This window comes from Oryctolagus cuniculus, chromosome 1, assembly GCF_051225735.1.
Source record: "Oryctolagus cuniculus isolate XC-2025 breed Fujian yellow rabbit chromosome 1, ASM5122573v1, whole genome shotgun sequence".
In the NCBI taxonomy this organism is placed as follows: Eukaryota; Metazoa; Chordata; class Mammalia; order Lagomorpha; family Leporidae; genus Oryctolagus; species Oryctolagus cuniculus.
In genome coordinates, this window is record NC_142867.1 from 119,486,629 (window position 1) to 119,505,395 (window position 18,767).

Sequence of the window (18,767 nt, forward strand, 5' to 3'; positions counted from 1 at the left end):
TGTTTTTGAAGATGGTAACATTTGACAGTGTACTGGATGTATGGAGACACACATGACAACACTCACCATGTCAATTTAGAGACTGCTGGTTGTAGATTACTACAATTAATGAAACAAGCAGATAGTGTTACACATGTTCTTCATAGCACTTTTCCTTAATATCCCTATACTTTAGTTAGTATTTTAATTCTTGTAGCAATCTCAGAAAATATTCAGCAAATATTTCTCATCTCTTTGAGGAGAATAAGAGAAAGGGAGTGATTTACTCAGAGTCCCACAGAAATTAGTGAACAGGATTCACACATATGTAAGTGATATTTTAGACAAGTGCTCTAACCAACATACTACACTGCTGTTGGGACAGTCTAAATGCACGCACCCAGAAAATGGTCAAAAGCAGAAACGTATTTCCTTAGAGAAAAACATCAATAGTTGGCAGGAATAATGCAGAGTTTGTAATTCTAGCATTATGTAGTGAAAAAGCACAAATTCTCACCCCCTCCTACCTTTAGTCTCGCAGATCATCACATTGCTAAATTCACTTTCTCCTCCTTCATTGAAACACTGCATTTTAATGTCATAGGAGGTTTCTGGCTGCAGGTGACCAATCATGTGCCATTGCTTGGAACCTAGAAAGGAAAAATAAGAGAGACTCTTTACATATAATACAACCTAAACAACAACACCAGTATCATTAATTTTTCCAGAATGAGGCTGGAGTGGCATCCTTCACCAACCACTAGAGTTTATGCAATTGTAAAAAGCATTTTACTAAAATACATGATAGATGAGTAGCATTTCTATTACATGACATGAGCAAACAATAAAAAGAGATAAACTGAATGAAAGTTGTATTTGTACATTGGTAGTAGTGTTTATATAATTAAAAATAATTAGTGGTCAGTCTCTCATAAATAAGTGCTAATCTTATGCATAGGTAAAAACAAACAAAACCCTCATATCCTCTGACCGTCATATTAGCCCAGTGAGTTAATCTACTATGTCCACTCACCAAGTAGCAACAGTGTAAGATCTGCAAATGGTTCATTACTCAGAGAGCACTTGACCTGTCACAGGAAAGGCCCCAGCAAAACGTTCAATTTTCTCGCAATGGATACGACACTAACAGACAAGTAAACAAACGCCTGAATACACTGCTGGGAATCATCAAAAGGCAACATTTACCATGGGAAACTCTCAGCTGAAGCGCCCATGGCTACTTTTCTTTTGAATCAGCGTCTCCAAACCACACCAGTATCTCTAGTAGAATGATTCTGCCATCCATGGCACACAGCCAGCATTTCATTTAGAGCCACTCGGAAACTGAACACTCCAGTATAAACCACTCTCCACTTTTACTTTCACGGACCTGTGATAAACATTCATGCACAGGGACACTTTGCCCAGATGTAATTAACTCTTCAAGTGTTCCTTCTTAGAAAACGTCTCCTCAAAATGTTCCCACTCTTTCTTAGAAACTCAAGTCCACCACCAACTGATTTAAGGATTAATTAAAGGTGGAGAACAAAACAAAACAAAGCTACACATGCACGTCAAATCTGCTTGTGAGCCCAGACCAGTCTCCCTTCTACACAAACGTATTTCAGTCTGGAAGTACACACCCCTTTCCAGGTCACCAGCACAAAACCTGCTCTCACACAGACCCACACTTTCTAAGAAAGTCTGCCTGCTTTAGGATCAAGGGCCCCTGAATGACTCAAAATGGAGGAATTCTATGCCCCTCTTATGAAAAAGACCTCCCAAAAAAATCTTGACTCAAAAAACTGGTTGAAACTAGAAAAGACTTATTTCTAAAATCTAAAACTTTCCAAAGGACTTTTATTTTCTCTAGCCTTAGGTCCCTCCTGACGTGGCCCTACACTCATTCAACTGTAGACATTTGCTTGAATAATACCATGCTGGATGTGAAGTTTTGTTTTCATATTCTAATAAAAATGGAATTAAACTAGGCTTTTGATATGTTACCAATAAAAGAAAATAATTAAAATAATACACATCTTGTTAGATTACTCTTCTATCATTATAGTAATTCTTCCAATGGCTAAAATTACAAGAAATACCAGCAAAGAGAAAGAATTTTTACTAATCACTGAGAAGTAACACAGCTAAGTGTATTATTAGGTTAAAACCAACCAACCAGCACATATTCTTTGCTTAACAGGCAATTATTTTCCCAAGAGATATTTTAGAAGACATAAGAATTCACCCCCAAGAGAAACCAAAGGCCAGACCTAAAGATCAGAAATGATGGATATTCTGATTCATCTGGAACTCCACTTAACTTTTACAAGATAAAAATATTCCACACAAGAGCACTGGTATGCTTGAAACATTTATAGTTCATCCAAACGTGTAACCTAATTCAGAGGATGAGATAATTTAAATAATATTATTGTTCTTCTCAGTGTATTCTTTTACAGTTTAGTTGAGTTTAAAATTCTTTTCAAAAGCTTAAATTCTGAGTTAATACATATAGTAATCTAAAACTTTAAAGGGAAAACTTCAAGTTAAAGGATGAATAGCTTTGCTCCTAGGTTTGGGAGAACAGACCAATAGTTTTCCAACTGCCACACAAAGAATTTCAAATGCATAAACTTGAAAATAAGGAATAAGCAAATTACACAGCAGAGCGAAGCCCACTTAAACATCTAACTTCTCAGTACATTACATGTATAAACAAGCTCTCTGTGAGCCACAGGGAAACTCGCATTTCTCAGACACCACCCCCAGATACCCTGCCTTTCTTAACCTAATTCCAAGTTCCATGCTATTTGCCTATCACAGAAGTTTGTCAAAGTTCAATGGTCTGATGAGGGAAAAAGAGTAAAAACTGCGTAACAGATGATATTCTTTTTTTCAATTTTTTTTATTTTTTTTTTATTTTTTGACAGGCAGAGTGGACAGTGAGAGAGAGTGAGAGTGAGAGAGAGAGAGAGAGAGAGAGAGAAAGGTCTTCCTTTGCCGTTGGTTCACCCTCCAATGGCTGCCATGGCTGGCGCACCGCGCTGATCCGATGGCAGGAGCCAGGTGCTTCTCCTGGTCTCCCATGGGGTGCAGGGCCCAAGTGCTTGGGCCATCCTCCACTGCACTCCCTGGCCACAGCAGAGAGCTGGCCTGGAAGAGGGGCAACTGGGTCAGAATCCGGCGCCCTGACCGGGACTAGAACCAGGTGTGCGGGTGCCGCAAGGCGGAGGATTACTCTAGTGAGCCGCGGCGCCAGCCAGATGATATTCTTAAAAGTCAAACCAAGAGGCAAGGAGGAGAGATGCGGCTGCATGTCCACTTTGTTCACTTGCTTTGTTTACAGCCCTTTTGTGACAAATGTTTAACTTAATTCAGAAGCTAAAATTCCAAAACTTATAAAAATAAAAACCTGACCCCCACTGCTCTAATTCAGCTGAACTAAAATGAAGGCTTAGGACCAAAGTGCAGAACAGATACTAACAATTATCTTGCCTTTTTTTTTTTTTTTAAGATTTATTTATTTGAAAAGCAGAGTTACAGAGAGAGGAGAGACAGAGATCGTCCATCTGCTCATTCACTCTCCAAATGGCCACAACAGCCAGTGCTGAGCCAGGCTAAAGCCAGCAGCCAGGAACTCCATCCAGGTCTTCCATGTGACTGCAGAGACCCGAGGACTTGGGCTGGCCGCCACTGTTTTTCCCAGGTGCATTAGCAGGGATCTGGATCGGAAGAGTGGCATCCAGGATGCTGTTGTCACTGGCAGCAGCTTAACCTGCTGTGTCACAATGCTGGCCCTATTTCTTTTTTTTTTTTTTTTTTTTTTTTTTTGACAGGCAGAGTGGACAGTGAGAGAGAGAGAGAGACAGAGAGAAAGGTCTTCCTTTTGCCGTTGGTTCACCCTCCAATGGACGCCACGGCGGGCGCGCTGCGGCCGGCGCATCGCACTGATCCGAAGGCAGGAGCCAGGTGCTTTTCCTGGTCTCCCACGCGGGTGCAGGGCCCAAGCACTTGGGCCATCCTCCACTGCACTCCCTGGCCATAGCAGAGAGCTGGCCTGGAAGAGGGGCAACTGGGACAGAATCCGGCGCCCCGACTGGGACTAGAACCTGGTGTGCAGGCGCCACAAGGCGGAGGATTAGCCTATTGAGCCACGGACCCGGCCCCTATTTCTTTTATTAAATAGTGTTTTTTATTGCCAAAAAAGATGCACACAGAAAAGCACACGCAATTGTACAGCTCAACAAACATTCACAAACTGAACACACCTCTGGAATCAGGTCAAGACAAGAACCCTGCTGCCCCACAACGTCTGCCTCAGGCTCTATACAGGCATCCATCTCCCCAGAGACAGCTCCTACCTTGACTTCTGAGAGCACAGGACAGAGCACAGCAGAAGAGAAGCAGTCATTCCTTCATTAAAAATATATATTTATTAGGAATGGGTGTTCGCCTAACAGCGAGGACATCCATGTCTCATATCAAACCCCCCCATGCCTGGGTTCGATATTGGTCTCTGGCTACTGACTGTGGCTTCCTGCTAATGCACACTCTGGGAGGCAGTAGTGACGGCTCAAATAGCTGGGTTCCTGCCACCCACGTGGAAGATCCAGACTGAGTTCCTGGCTCTTGTCTTTGGGCTTCCATGGGCATTTGCAGAGTAAACCAGCAGAAGGGAGCTCTCTATCTGCCTCTCAAATGAACAAACAATTTTTAAAGGTCCACATTAATTGAGTGCCTACTATTAATACTGAGATGATAAACTTTCTGCTACATTATAAAAGTAATTCCATTTAATACTGCACTGTACCCCGTAAAAAAAAAAGTATTACACATTAATCAAAAATTTTTTTAAAAAAGGAAAAAATTCCACTGGGCAACTTTAAAAGGAATGCTATAATATTTAAAGAAATGTGGCATCTAACATATTTAAAGCAATTTATTATAACAAAAAGTATATGCCGTATTTGATGCCAAGAAGTCATACGGAAAATAAACATGCCCGAGGGCAATTTTCTGACATGATCCATTAGGACATTTAATAGTTCAAAGCAGCAGCGTGTTGGAATGGAAAAAGACCTTGGACAAGAATCGCATCCAAGACACTACTCAGAAGCAGGCATCCTGCTTCTGCTGACCACTTCAAAGTGCTGGGGAGTCCGTTACTTTGTGAGGGAATGGAATGTAGGTCAGAATGCTTTGTTAGAAAGTCCTTTTTTTTTTAAAAAAAAGATTTATTTATTTGAAAGGCACAGTGACAGAGAGATGGGGGGGGCGGGGAGGAGAAAGAGAGATGGACAGACAGAGACAGAGATCTTCCATCCACTGGCCCACTCTCTAAGTGGTCGCAAGGGCTGAGGCTGAGCCAGGCTGAAGCCAGGAACTCCATGATCTCCCATGTGGGAGGCAGAGACCCCAGTACCTGGCTGTCTTCTGCCATACAAAGTGCTTTCTTAAACTACTTCCTATAACCTTGTTTCCCTCAACTAACTTAACTCCTTTTCCACATGATAGGTCTTCAGTACCTTCAGATGGCCGTCATGTTGCTTCCATGGCTTTCCCTGTTCCAGCCTGAACATCACAGGCATCTCATTGTTCTTCTAGACCACAGGTGGAACGGGTGTTCAGCCTAGCAGTTAAGATACCTGCCTTTCACTTGGGAGCACCTGGGTTCAAATCCCAGCTCAGACTCCTTATGCTAGCTAGCTTCCTGCTAATGCAGACCAGGGAGGCAGCAGTGATGACTCAAGTAACTGGGCTCCTGCCACCCACATGGGAGACCTGGATTGAGCTCCCAGCTCCTGACCTTGGCCTCATGGCAGTCCTGACCTACGGGGGTATTTGGGGAGTAAGTCAGTAAAGGGAAGCTGGTGTTCTCTCTCTTTCTGCCTCTCATATAAATAAATAAGTACAATTAAAAAAAAGAATCCCTTTGTTCATTTTGGATTCCATTCATTCATTCAGTAGTGAACACCTCATCATTGTAGCCTGGGAATAAGGCAGGGGGACAAAGGTCCCATGCCCAGTGGGAGGCTAACATTTGACAGGGAAGATAAGCTTTAAGAAAACAATTTCAAACACACACACACACACACACACAGCCACATATTTAATCTTTGGTAAAAATCTATGAAATAAACATAAAGCGTATGGTTAGAAACTTAGGGGAGACTTACCTGAGTAAGTGACATGTAAGCACATGGCAGAGAAAAGGGAGGCACCTACACTGGGAGAGGCGCAAAGAGGGTGGTGGTAGGATCTCTCCTGTGCAAAGGTCCTGAGGTGTGCACAGGGCAATTCAGAGAAGGCCAGGGTGATGAGCACACAGTGAGGACAGGAGAGCTCCAAGAGATGTGGCTGTGGATGTGGGGAGGGCGGGCCAGGTCCCATGGAGCTGTCAGGCCATATGCAACATTCTGATGTGTATTTTACACACAGTATAAAAGCAGTTTTAATGCTGAGTGCCGCCTTGGCTACTTTTTTTTTTTTTTTCTCCACATGCATTTCAGTTTCTCATTATTTCTAAAGGTGGATAATATGGTTAAGATGTGCTCTATCTAGTACAGACTTCAGCAAAACTCTTGGAGTGATGTATCATTTTTTCAACATAGCTAGAAGTTACTACTAGGTTTTATACTCAGGTCACTGGTCACCAAAAGAAAACAGAAATCAAAATTCTTTCCAGATAAACTGACAAACCATCATCTCCCTCATATCTCTGTTATGATTTCAACAACCAAAATGTAAAGAACTATTTATGTTAATTTGGAAAAACTGGCTTTGGGACAAACTCAAGAGCAATAATGCAAATACTATTTCACCTTTTACTCTGTCTTAATCTGGGATGATGCATCACATATTAGTTGTAAACCCTCCCCCAAAGCTTCTTTGTGGGAACTACAGCTTGCAGAGGGTCTTACCTTCGACCACATCCCTCTTGTAATCACTATCATTGTCACTATCTGTTGGTCGGTAATAAATGTAAAATCCTTGGATGGGAGTGTTATTGTTACTTGATGGAATGTACTAAAAAAAAAAGAGAAGCAAAGACTTGTCAAGGACAAAAATAAATGTTCATTGCACATCCATTAGGATTCACTTATCTGTATGGTAATATTTTTCTAGCCTCATTGTGCAAGCATACTTAATAACCACTTTTAACTGATTTCAAAACAATTGGGAGCATTTAGCTTTCTGGAGGGCTAAACAAAAATAAAGTGGTCCACTTAGCTAGGTTCAAAGGCATAATAGCACATTTGGTTCAAAATGAATAAAGCATTAAATGGCAATTAAGTTAATAACACTTGGATAAGAGCCAAGGAAAAAATAATTTTATTTTTTAATCCTGCCCTCCTTATAATACGTACTTTTAGACAAACATAATGCCCTCAATTTCCCCTCAATTAAATGTTCAAAAACGTGCTGTGTTCACAGTGCCGTGTCAGGAGAATATTAAGTTGACTGCTGCCGTGACCAGAGGAGACGTGTTCACGTACCGTCCACTTCAGCATGATCTGAGTGTCGCTGACCGCCTCTGTGTATGCGATGTGAGGTCCAGTTATTGGGCGGTTGGAAAACCGATTGGGGAACCCAGCCACCTGATAAGGACGAGATGCCGAACTCCGGAAACTCTCCCCATAATGGTTGATGGCAATGACCCTAAATTTGTATGTTGAACCTTTAGAGAAAAACAAAAACAAAAAAAAATATTACTAAAAGTCAGCTGTAATAAGACAACTGAGGGCCGAATAGTCAAAATATGGCCACTGTGCATGAAGTATCTATCTACAAATAACAAGAACAGACTCTAACACTGGAAGGTGATCAACTTCCATTTACCATCCCATTTACCAACTGCAAGCAGCTGGGACAGCTGTTCAGTGCACTGGGTTCCAGATTCCATGGCCTTCCAGGAGCCTGGGAGAGAAGGCTACGGAAGATGAATGGTGTCTCTTCAAGGGAGCCGGCAGAGGGCCGGGAAAAGGACATGTAAGCCTTTTACCACCCTGGTCTGAGTCATGCCCACCAAGGACAGTGAAGAATCTGTCTCCAAAACTAGGTTCTCTCACTTGGATAGAAATAGCTGAAGCTAAGTTTAACACGGTGAATACACTCTTATAAGGAAATGCCATGTGGGTGACAGCGGATGCCACACTGGTTTTCCTGAGAATACGCCAAAGGGGGAGCAGACCAAAATGACACAGGAGGAATTTATTTGGATTAGATATTAAGAACTTCAAAGAAAGCTAAGGATTGTGAATTTTTAAAATCTGAACCTAAAGAATACATTAAAACCCTAAAGCAAATTTCCTATTGCTTAAAAATAGTCACTGGCCTTCTGAAGACAAGGTGTTCAGTATGTAAGATGCCACCTGGCTTTGCCCATATTTAAAACTGTGACCTTCTCCCAACGCAACCTACACGTTCTCATGCTCCTCGCGTGACCTGTTTAGATACTCACGAGCATTTGTCATCAATGACAACTCAGAGTCCAGAAACAAAAATGGTCCCAAAACCCAAACAAATAAAAGTCAAGGTTATTCACACTTTTTCCTTTCCAGTTTCATATCTTCCATAGAGCCTTAGGTTGTTTTAGTTTTCGTTTTGTTTGTTTTTTTTTTGAATGGGGGGGCCTCCTCTGCTGAAACTGGTGTCAGTTGCCTCACTTCCATAACATTAAGTCTAACAGTGGACAGAGATTCAGCAGCAGAGCGAACGATTTCAGTTAGAGAGCAAGCAATTTTCCTCCTAACACAGTCTGCCTTCACAAAACACGTGCATGCAAAGATGCTTACCATACCATGATTTCCGATTGTGAATAAACAGGAACCACTTAAAGCCCAAAAGAACAAATGGTTAAGTAAGTTATGGTACACTTATAGAGCAGAAATACAGTTCCTAAACACGGAGTTCTGGGAGGCTGGGTGAGCCATGTCCCACATCAGATTGCTGGGTTTGAGTCTCTGCTCCAGCTTCCTGCTAACACAGGCCTTAGAGGCAGTGATGACGATGGCTGAAGCAGTCGGGCCCCCGCCACCCACGTCGGGGAACTGGGTGTGTTCCTGGCTGCCATCTTTAGGCCTGGCCCCAGCAGTCACGGGCATTTGGAAAGCGAACCAATGGACAGGATCTCTTTTTATCTCACTCCATCTCTCTGGGTCTCAAATACATGATTTTTTTTTAAATGAATTTTTTAAAATATTAGAAAACATACATAGTATGAGGGAAAAAAGACACAAAATGATATCTATGGCATAACCTTGGGTTGCATTAAAAAGTGAAAAAAGGCTAGAAAGAAATATATCAAAATAAAAACAACAGTTATCTGGCCAGGTGGATTTCAGGTGATTTACTTCCTTCTTTAAGGAATTCTTTATTGTCAATTTTGTTTTATTACAATAAGCATGCATTCCTTTAACAATTAGAAAATATGTAAGATTTTCAGACATATGTATCTAAAGTGATCACCAAGGTAAATAAAGGGAAAAGTTTGGACATTACTACCTGGCTCTAAGCTACGAACTTCCACAGAGAGTTTGGAGGGTGGGATATCTTCAGCTGCCACCAGCCAGTCACTGGTCCTCATCCGCTTGTACTCCACCTTGAAGGCAGTGATTGGCGAGCCCCCATTTGCCCGCGGAATCCAGGTGACATAGACGGACGTCTCTGACGCAGTGGAAATAGTAGGCCGGTCAGGTGCTTCCGGAACTGAAAACGGAAACGCGCATGTCAGGGACCCATGGTGTCAGACAGGAGTTAACTCAAATGGAAAGGGACAGATTCCGCACCTCACCTTCTGAAGGGTTCTCACCAGCTACCCTCCTATTCTTGCTCAAAACTCACATGGAATGAAATGGCCAAATATTGGAAATAAAAGCAAGGAAAAGGAAAATAATCTCTCAACTTGATTATAAGTTCTCAAAAACTGAAATGAGTTAGGATACTTTTGCCCATGCTGTTTTGGATTCAGACTATAACAATGTGTAGACAATTATTATTTGGTGCTTATGGAGAGCAGTATTAAACGACCCATAGTGCTTGGGCCCCTGCACCCACATGGGAGATCTGGAAGAAGCTCCTGGCTCCTGTCTTCGTATCTACATAGTGCTGGCCGTAGCGGCCATTAGGGGAGTGAACCAACGGAAGGAAGACCTTTCTCTCTCTCTCACTGTCTGTAACTCTGCCTCTCAAATAAATAAATAAATTTTTTTTAAAAATCTGATAAAATCAATAGTGATAACAATAAGCTCAGAATGAAAGCAGGAAGAGAGGAAAGGTGTCAACAGAAAACAGATGATTTCCATGAACACATAGAAAACGGATGTCAGAGAGCACACTACGATCTAGCAGTTTCCAGCTGGCGCTGCCAAGAGCAGAGGTTGCCCTCACCCAAACTGATGGTCTACACCCTGTGGCGGGTGCATTTAAACCATGCATCTAACTGCTCTAGCTGACCAGCAATCTGGCTGTCACTGGCTTCCCACCTGGTTCCGATGACAGTCAGTGCGAATCAGTCACTGTGGTTTATGCTGATCATCTGAGACTTTTGTGAAGGTGAGCTGGTCTCTCAGGAGACCAGCAGTGGCTTGGTCTGCCGGCCATCTCATTTCTAAGAGCTGGAACAAGAGGAACTGACTCTGAGCCATCACTTCTGTGAAGCCACTAAGGCAGCCCAGTCTGTCTACCTGATACCAAGCTTCCCACGCACCCTTCCACCTCCAAGCCTCTACAACCCACAGCAAAGATGAAACCAATGCTGGATGTGGAACTCGCATGGAGAAGAGGGTGACATTTGAAAAACAAATTGCTTAACAGAGAAAAGCATATTTAAAGCAGGCAACTTTAAGTAATACTTACTGTATTCCTTTCAAGTTAGAAAGCAATGGAAACAGAATGAATAGAACTGTTAGTTAACCTCCCTTTCACAGGAGAAACACAGACAACTTCCATGTACTGATTCAGAGGAGGTTAGAATTCATCAAACACCATAGATCAAATAGGGAGAGGAAGTTATTGGGAAAAAAAAATCTCTACAGAGGAGAATAACTTCAATATCTAAAAGAAAGAGTATGTGACCGTTATGGTATGAAACAAAGAACCTTGGACTTGAAGTCAAAAAACGTGGATTTGAATAACAATCTTCCCACTTTCTGGGTGATCTTAGACACGCTGCGCGGCCTCCTAATCGGTGAGACAGACAGGTTACCCTCCTCCTCCTGGTCGGCTCTGCTGGGTAACTGCCAATTCATGATTTCCAGAACTGAACTCTTGACCATTACCTAAAACTTCGTACTGCCTATCTTAAATTCATGATCCCCAGTTCCCAAGCCCAAGTCGCCATCTTTCTCCCTCTCTAGCTCCATCCATTCTGCCATTGTTTTAATTCTTCTTCCAGCCTTAGCTTTTGCCATCTCTCTCTCTCTTCCCCTACTTTAAAATCCCTTAGGGTTCTTTATTGCTTTCAGGGAAAGATTAAACTTTGAAGTGTATCATACAAGGCACCCAGCTGCCCACCCTATACCAGTAGCATTCCCATAGCAACCAGTCACACTAAGTGCAATCTCTCATCACCATCGCTACACAAAGCAGAAACACCAACCATCTGTCTCCTGCACTCCGAGATGTCTTTGCCTAGAACCTGTCTGGCTTCTTCCCTCAGCGATGTCTCTCTCATCCTTTGAGGCTTAGCTCCAATTGCTAAGGAGCCTCTCGTTATCCTATATCACCCAGAGTATAATCTTGAGCATTAGGAGTCAAAATCGTATTAACTTGTCTATACTGCCCATTCTGTAGTTATGGGCTTATCTGTCTGTGTTACCCACTATAACGCTATGGGTTTCGTTGTCTGTATCGTCCTCGCTACTATTACAGCTTAGCAGTCTGTATCATCTACTACACTGTAAACCTCTGGAAGGCAAGGGTTATTCTCTCTCGGCTGCTCTAGCATTGAGCATAGTGTCTACCCATGGCATATTAAATAAATAGTAAGGGGTTTGTTTTTCAGGCAGTAGTGTTATTCATATAAAGTTGACATTCACATAAGGAATCTGCTTAAAGTAGCGGCCACGGGCCTCACAGGTAGAAGTACTTGAGTAGAGAGGCTCACAAAACTGGGAAGGGCAGTTCAAAGTGTCAAACTGCTCCTGTCTGATACCAACTCACAGCAAACCATACAGACATGGAAGAGAAGTCTGGAAGCTCTTAAAGTGTGACAATGACATTTTGCATCTTCCCCAGATATCCTGACGGCTCAGCTCAATCCCACAAAGCACAACAGGCTGGGACAGTAGAGCCATCAGGTGAGACAAATCAATGCTAAAACGAATTCTTGAGAAGTTTACTGCTAAGGCATTTAAAAGCTATAAAATTAACTAGTCACAGCGATCCATGGACTATGACCTGTGGTCTTCCAGTAAAATAACAAATATTCCATTGAGTCAACAGAAAGAAAAAAGATTTTCAGAGCTGAAATCATACACCTAGCTTTCATGTTAGGACACAGAAAAGAATGCTTTTTCGTGAGTTATTAAAAACTTGGCAGCAAAATACGTCACATCTGAGTTTATTACCCAAATTGACACTTAGTTGCTGGGGTTTGAATACAGAACATTAAACATGGTTGAAACAGCTCCTAAAAGAACAATATGGAAAATAGGAAATAATCTAATAAACATCCCACCATACCCTAACCGCAAAGTCTGACACTGGCCAGTTACATTTGTAAACAAACAAAATGAATAGAAGGAAGAAGCTTCTCTTTACCTCCACTATGCCTGGAGGAATCAGTCAGAACCACTCCGAAACTGCTGTGCGCAGCTTCTGCGTCAACAGGAACCTTAGGGATGCCCACGGGAGGGGAGGACGCCTGGGCGTTTTTGGATGACGCTGTTTTCTCTAAAAAGGTTAAAAACCATACACTGTAATTTAAACATGTACATAAAGTTAATTTAACTGCTATAAAGATACAAAACTATTAACTCACCTGTCACAGCACCTAAATTAAGATCTAGGGCTTGGCCTTGCAATGGCCACCACTCAGGATACCCACGTCCCACACACGCATGCCTGGGTTTTAGTTCCAGCTCTACACCCAGTTCCTGCTCCCTGCTGATGTGCATCCTGGGAGGCATCAGATAATGGTTCCAGTCGTTGGGTTCCTGCTCCCCCATGGGAGACTCAGATTGCGCTCCCCACTACCAGTTTCTTTGGCCTGGCCCAGCCCCAGCCGTGTGGGCATCTGGGTAGTGAACCAGCAGATGGAAGACCCCTCTCTCTGTCTCTTTCCCTCTCTCTGTTTGTAACTATGCCTCTCAAGTAAATAAATAAATCCTTAAAAATCCAGCATACAGTGTCACGCTTTGTTTAAACACTCCAGCTCTCTGAGTTCCCTAGTGGCAAGGCTCACAAGATGCAGTGCGATTTGGCCACTCTGCTGTCTCCGAGCACCCCTCCCCGATGGGCTTCCTATCTCCTTTGTGTCCGTGACAATGGCACCCTTGGTATACAAAGGTACACCACACACACCCGCCCTGGGGTCACAGTACCTGCTGCTCTGCTGGGAACACTCTTCTCCCGGATCCCCACATGGCTTTCTGCTTCTCCATCTTCACCTCTGCTCTGATGTCGACAATGTCCCTGGTCACCTGCTTAAACGGTCACAGCTCCATTGCCAGACACTTCCCAAATTCATCTCCTCACTTACTTTCTTCTTGTTAATATCCACCACCTTCTAATGCACCTAATGATTTGGGTGTAAGTATCTCCTACCTAGGATGTTAGCTCCACAGGGGAAAGGAGTTTTGTCTGTTTTCTGTACTGCCTGACACAGAGAAGGCACTCAGTAAGTATTAGCAGAACTGAATTATATGCTGTCTTGTATTTCAGTACCTGCCTCCCCTTCCTTCCCATGGAAGGAGCTTGTCTTGAACATCTTTGTTTTCCCTGCATCATCTTTCATAATGGCTTGTCGATCAGCTCCCCAAAATATCTGTAGAATGTGAGATGGCATGGAACAACATAACCATCCAATGTGACTGAAAAAGGTATTATGACAGGCTTGCTCCGTAAATTTATATCTAAGAATCTCTGCAATCCAAAAGGATTCCTTTCATCTTTGAGAAGCAGAGAGACCAAGAGCAACAGTCATGAGAGCTCCTAGCTGCAGTTTCACTCCCAAAATGCCCAGGAACTGGTGGGAATCAACCCAGGTCTCCCATGTGGCTGGCAGGGACCCAACTGCTTGAGCCATCACCTGCTGCCTCCCAGGAAGCTGGAATCAGGAGCAGAGCTGAGACTCAAACCCAGGCACTCGGAATTAGGACGTGGGCATCCCATGTGGCATTTTAAACGCTGTACCTAAGGCCTACCCCTATCCAAAAGAGTTTTTCCAAGAAGTTGACATGAAGACAGCATCTCATTCCTGCAAAGGACGACCATACTCACCTTTGCTGGTTCGGAAGGTAAGCATAGCAGGCTGCCCTTCGCCGGCTGCACTTCTTGCTACCATGAGAACCTCGTAAAGACTAGACGGCTCCAGTTCAGTTAAATGGAGCTCATTTTCACTTCCTGGGACTCGAACCGTGTGCCAGCTTCCCACTACACCAGCACCATCGTCCAGCTGCTCCAGAGAAAAACAGGAAACGGAGGGCAAGAAGCCGTTTGTTCAAATGTGATAAAAACTAGAGTTCACTCAATTCTGGGAGTTTGGGGACAGACACAATACTTCAAATTATGAATTATAAGGAGCCCCGTAGTAAGATTTCAGGGATTCTCACTGGAAAGACTCCTAGCTCTGCCATCTACCACTAACACGTGGTCTCACATTATCTGCCCCTCGAGTCTGTTTCCTTCACTCATAATGGAGACGCAAGCTACTGGAAAAATAAAACAAGGTCTCAATAATATGTTTTATCGGTAATATATAATACACATAATAAAATGATACATTAAGATATTACATTACATGTGTATTAATGAATAACCATATGTTATCTATTTCCAGTATTTTTGCTTTATGTCTTGTTGAAGAAAGAAAAAGAGTCCCAACTGGTTGTTTCTTGGAATCAAGAGACAACACGGCATGGAAGTTTTAGGGCAGATAAACTGCCAGCAAACCTTACTTTCTTCATCTAGAATCAGGTTTAAAACAACAGATAAACTTTCAAATACCACCATCTTAGTTTTTTCAGTCATTAAAAATATTACCATTAAATTATGAACACCAACACATCTTAGACCAAGAAAATGATGTCAAATATACATATATCCCTTCCCATTCCATTCATTTACTAGTCTCCCTAAAGAAAGGAGCTCCTCATTTTGCTTTAATATGAACCCATAGAGGGAAAACATTAGCTAAAAAAATCAACTGAGAGAGGCCAGAGGTTTACCAAAATAAATGACCAACTAATGCTAAGATTCTGATGCAATGAAGAAGACAACTTCAAATGCAAACAACTGTCCGGACTATACCAGAGGACTCTGTTCAAACAGTTGCTTCTAATAAGAAACTAGTTTATTTGCTTAATAAACAGTATTCTACTATTTTAGAGAAGGAAAGAATTACTATTTTAAAAGTGGTAATGGAGTTTTACACTCCAAGGAGTAAAACATTTGACAAAAAATTGTCAAAAAATGTCAAAACATTTGAAAAAAAACATGCTGTGCACATCCATCTTGTGGCTTTTTGGATGCTAACAACCCAGCATGATTAGCAGGCTATCTCTGATCAACCCAGCCTGATCGGTGGGTTTCTCGGAACATCATTCTGACACAACCTCGTTCTGCCTCCTGCCAGTCCACAAACGTGGAAGATAATAAGTGTTCTTTATACCAGCAGAGTAAAAGGGTGAGAAGGGAAAGACAATAAATAAGATGCTACCTTTCGATACTTCACAAAATAGGCGTTGATGGGCAGGCCGCCATCCTTCCCTGCTCTCCACACCAGGTTGTATGTGTCTGGGGTATGAGTCTGCGGAGGGCTCAGGATAATGGGGGCGTCAGGCACAGAGGCACCACTCGCATTTTTCTCAGATGATGACTCTACCGCACCGGGATGCTCTTTCTCTGGAAGTGAGCCCAATAATCCACTTTCTGAGCCATCTCTTTCATCATTCTGAGTAGCATCAGAAGGTGTGACTGTTTCTGCTTTTGTATTTGTTTCAAAAGGAACTGCAGAGAGAGAATGAGAGGAGATGCCTTGAAGAAACTCGTCATTTAAATATCTTCTACCCACTTAGTGGTGTACCTGCCCACACTGATACTGTTTAACACAAGTTGAGCCGAAGTTAAAATCAGTTACATTTCAATTTACAATTTATGGAAGCATCTAACTTCTACTGCCAATCTCTAGGTCGTGGGAGAGCAAATAAATTATCTGAAAAACCGACTGTATGAGGCAATCATTTAGCAGTTTAAAGGCTTTAAAATTCTTTTTCCCTTGCTCTGTATTAGTATTCTCTCCTTTACAATGGCATTTGCTAGTTTAACTGCAGAAAATTTTAAGTTGAAGATCATTAGGCTTCAACTGCAGTTAGCAAAGGAAACACAAGAGTGACATGTTCCATGGGGAACAGGCTCTCACATACTGGGTAATGAGTCTCCAAAAATAACATCCCAGTACCCACTCCCTGCCAGCACTCACACCATGGGGCAGTCCCCTCCCCCATGAATCCAGGCCGAAGCCTCGAGAAGATCTGGCGCTTCTACATTTACTTGTACTTCCAGGATCTGTTCACCACCATACACAGAGGTCTAACCTCGCCATGTAGAGGGAGTACATGAAGAGAGACAGAGGTGGGGGCTGCAGTCCCCACAGAGGCTCCACACAGGTACATGAGACGAGTGTCAGCTATCTGACTACAACTACCTATGAGACCCTAAGCAAGGCCAGCAGAGAAATTGCTCAGCTGCAGCTATAACCCCCAGCATCATGAGAGGTAGTAAAGGGGTTATTGTGTTCAGTCCCTAATCTTTTGGGTAGTTATGCAGCAATAGATGGCACATCCAATAGACACCTATCCTATTGGGAAGAGGAAGAAATGACAGGAATAAGACAAGTACAGCCAAAGGAAGATTTCCAAGCCCAATTTCTGGAGAAAATTGAGGACTGCGTAAGAAATGATTAACCTTAAGATAGACAAAACAAGCAGGCAGCCTTCACAACACTACCAACAGCAGAGAGGACACACAGAGGAAGGTAAAATAATTTAATGGCACTGAAAAAGTGAATAGGCTTTGCATCACCAAATTACTGAGCACATTTTATGAGCCTATGCCACGCATCGCACTAGACACAGAGGGGCTTCAGAAAGCTTGTGGGACAGAGATGACAAATCTTCCATGAGCTTTTGGAAGCCCCTCATTTTTACAAATAGGATCTTATTTCATTCTCCACACAACATTCTTAGGCGAATGGTAATACTCCCACTTCTACAGATGAAGAAATTAAGAGTTCTGAGAGACTAAGTGACAACAGCTGTCAGAAGAATGTGAGTGGCGCTACTCTGAACGAACAGCAATTTATGGAAACACACTGCCCGGCCAGGGAAACCCAAGGCTTGCCAGCTCACGCACCCCAACGTCGCACTCATACAGGCAACAGAAAGGCCTCCTATTCCTCAGTGCTGTTGTGGAAGATGGAAGCAGAGGAGCCAACGTTCTAGGCTCTTTCCCACCACGAAGCCAGATTCCTGCTAAAGGAGGAGATAGGCTTTTAGGAGAACTACTGTGCTTTAGTAGAGGACCCAGGGAGAACAGGCCTCCTGGTGCAAGGTCAGCTCTCTGTTAGTTTACAAGCGAGAAAGAGAGTCCCAGGAGCATCCTCCATCAAAGAAAACAAGACGCTAGTGAGGAAATAATGTAGAAGAAAACTAATTAAGTTCCCTGAGACAACTTGCAAATATTGCTCCTGGAACAGCCGTGTTTATCCAGTGAGTCAGCGGGTGGACTGGAGGTCTGGGGTTGCTCTGGGGCCTGCTAACGTGGAGAAACGGACTCTAGCACTGGGAGTGGAAAGGGACTGATTAATCTTTAGTAGTCTTCCCGGATCCTGCGGGCAGGTTCCCATCAGGAAGTGGAATTTGGCTGTAGAAGAGTTTAAACACCACACGCCTCAGTTGACGCAGAAGCATCAGAAACACCTGTCCACCCCATTCAGGAGGCAATGAGACCTCTCGACTACTTTCATTAAAGAGGGGATTCTCTCCTCCACAGTTCCGAGTCACATCATGTGGGTGCTCACAAGACAGTCGACACAACTTAAAAGGCCTTAACAGGATGGATGGGGTCTGTACTGATCAAACCACGGTGAGTAGAACATACTGTGAGTCTAAGATGCTAACACACCTCTCCTACCCTGCCTCCTAGCTTAGCAGGACAGTGCACTGCAGAGTGCCAGCTGTTTCCTCTCCTGACTGCAAGACACACTGGAAGCTGTGCTTGCTGCTGCTGCACTGGCTGGGGACAGCAGACTCCAACATCCCCACTACGGTTTCTGCTTAAAGGTATCATTTTTGGGGCCAGTGCTGTGGCACAGCAGGTTAACACCCTGGCTGAAGCGCTGGCATCCCATATGGGTGCAGGTTCTAGTCCCGGCTGCTCCACTTCTGATCCAGCTCTCTGCTATGGCCTGGGAAAGCAGCAGAGGATGGCCCAAGCGCTTGGGCCCCTACACCCACATGGGAGACCCAGAAAAAGCTCCTGGCTCCTGGCTTCGGATCAGCGCAGCTCCAGCCATTGCGGCCAATTGGGGAGTGAACCATGAGATGAAGACCCCCCCCCCACCT

General features: G+C 43.3%; 1 protein-coding gene across 25 annotated transcripts in view; it reads right to left on the reverse strand.

Annotated features, from left to right (window-relative positions):
* Positions 1 to 18,767, reverse strand: part of CDON (cell adhesion associated, oncogene regulated) — a 109,872-nt gene that overhangs the window by 31,681 nt on the left and 59,424 nt on the right. For all 25 annotated transcript variants that reach the window (XR_007920241.3, XR_011378521.2, XR_001793506.4 and 22 more), the window contains 7 exons: positions 15,863 to 16,152; positions 14,425 to 14,599; positions 12,745 to 12,876; positions 9,487 to 9,690; positions 7,479 to 7,660; positions 6,903 to 7,008; positions 507 to 629 (listed from right to left, as the gene is read on the reverse strand). Coding sequence is in view for 22 of the 25 variants with exons in the window: in XM_089335439.1 (XP_089191565.1) it covers positions 507 to 629; positions 6,903 to 7,008; positions 7,479 to 7,660; positions 9,487 to 9,690; positions 12,745 to 12,876; positions 14,425 to 14,599; positions 15,863 to 16,152 (1,212 nt within the window). In the remaining 3 variants the exon portion in view is untranslated. The remainder of the gene's footprint in view (positions 1 to 506; positions 630 to 6,902; positions 7,009 to 7,478; positions 7,661 to 9,486; positions 9,691 to 12,744; positions 12,877 to 14,424; positions 14,600 to 15,862; positions 16,153 to 18,767) is intronic.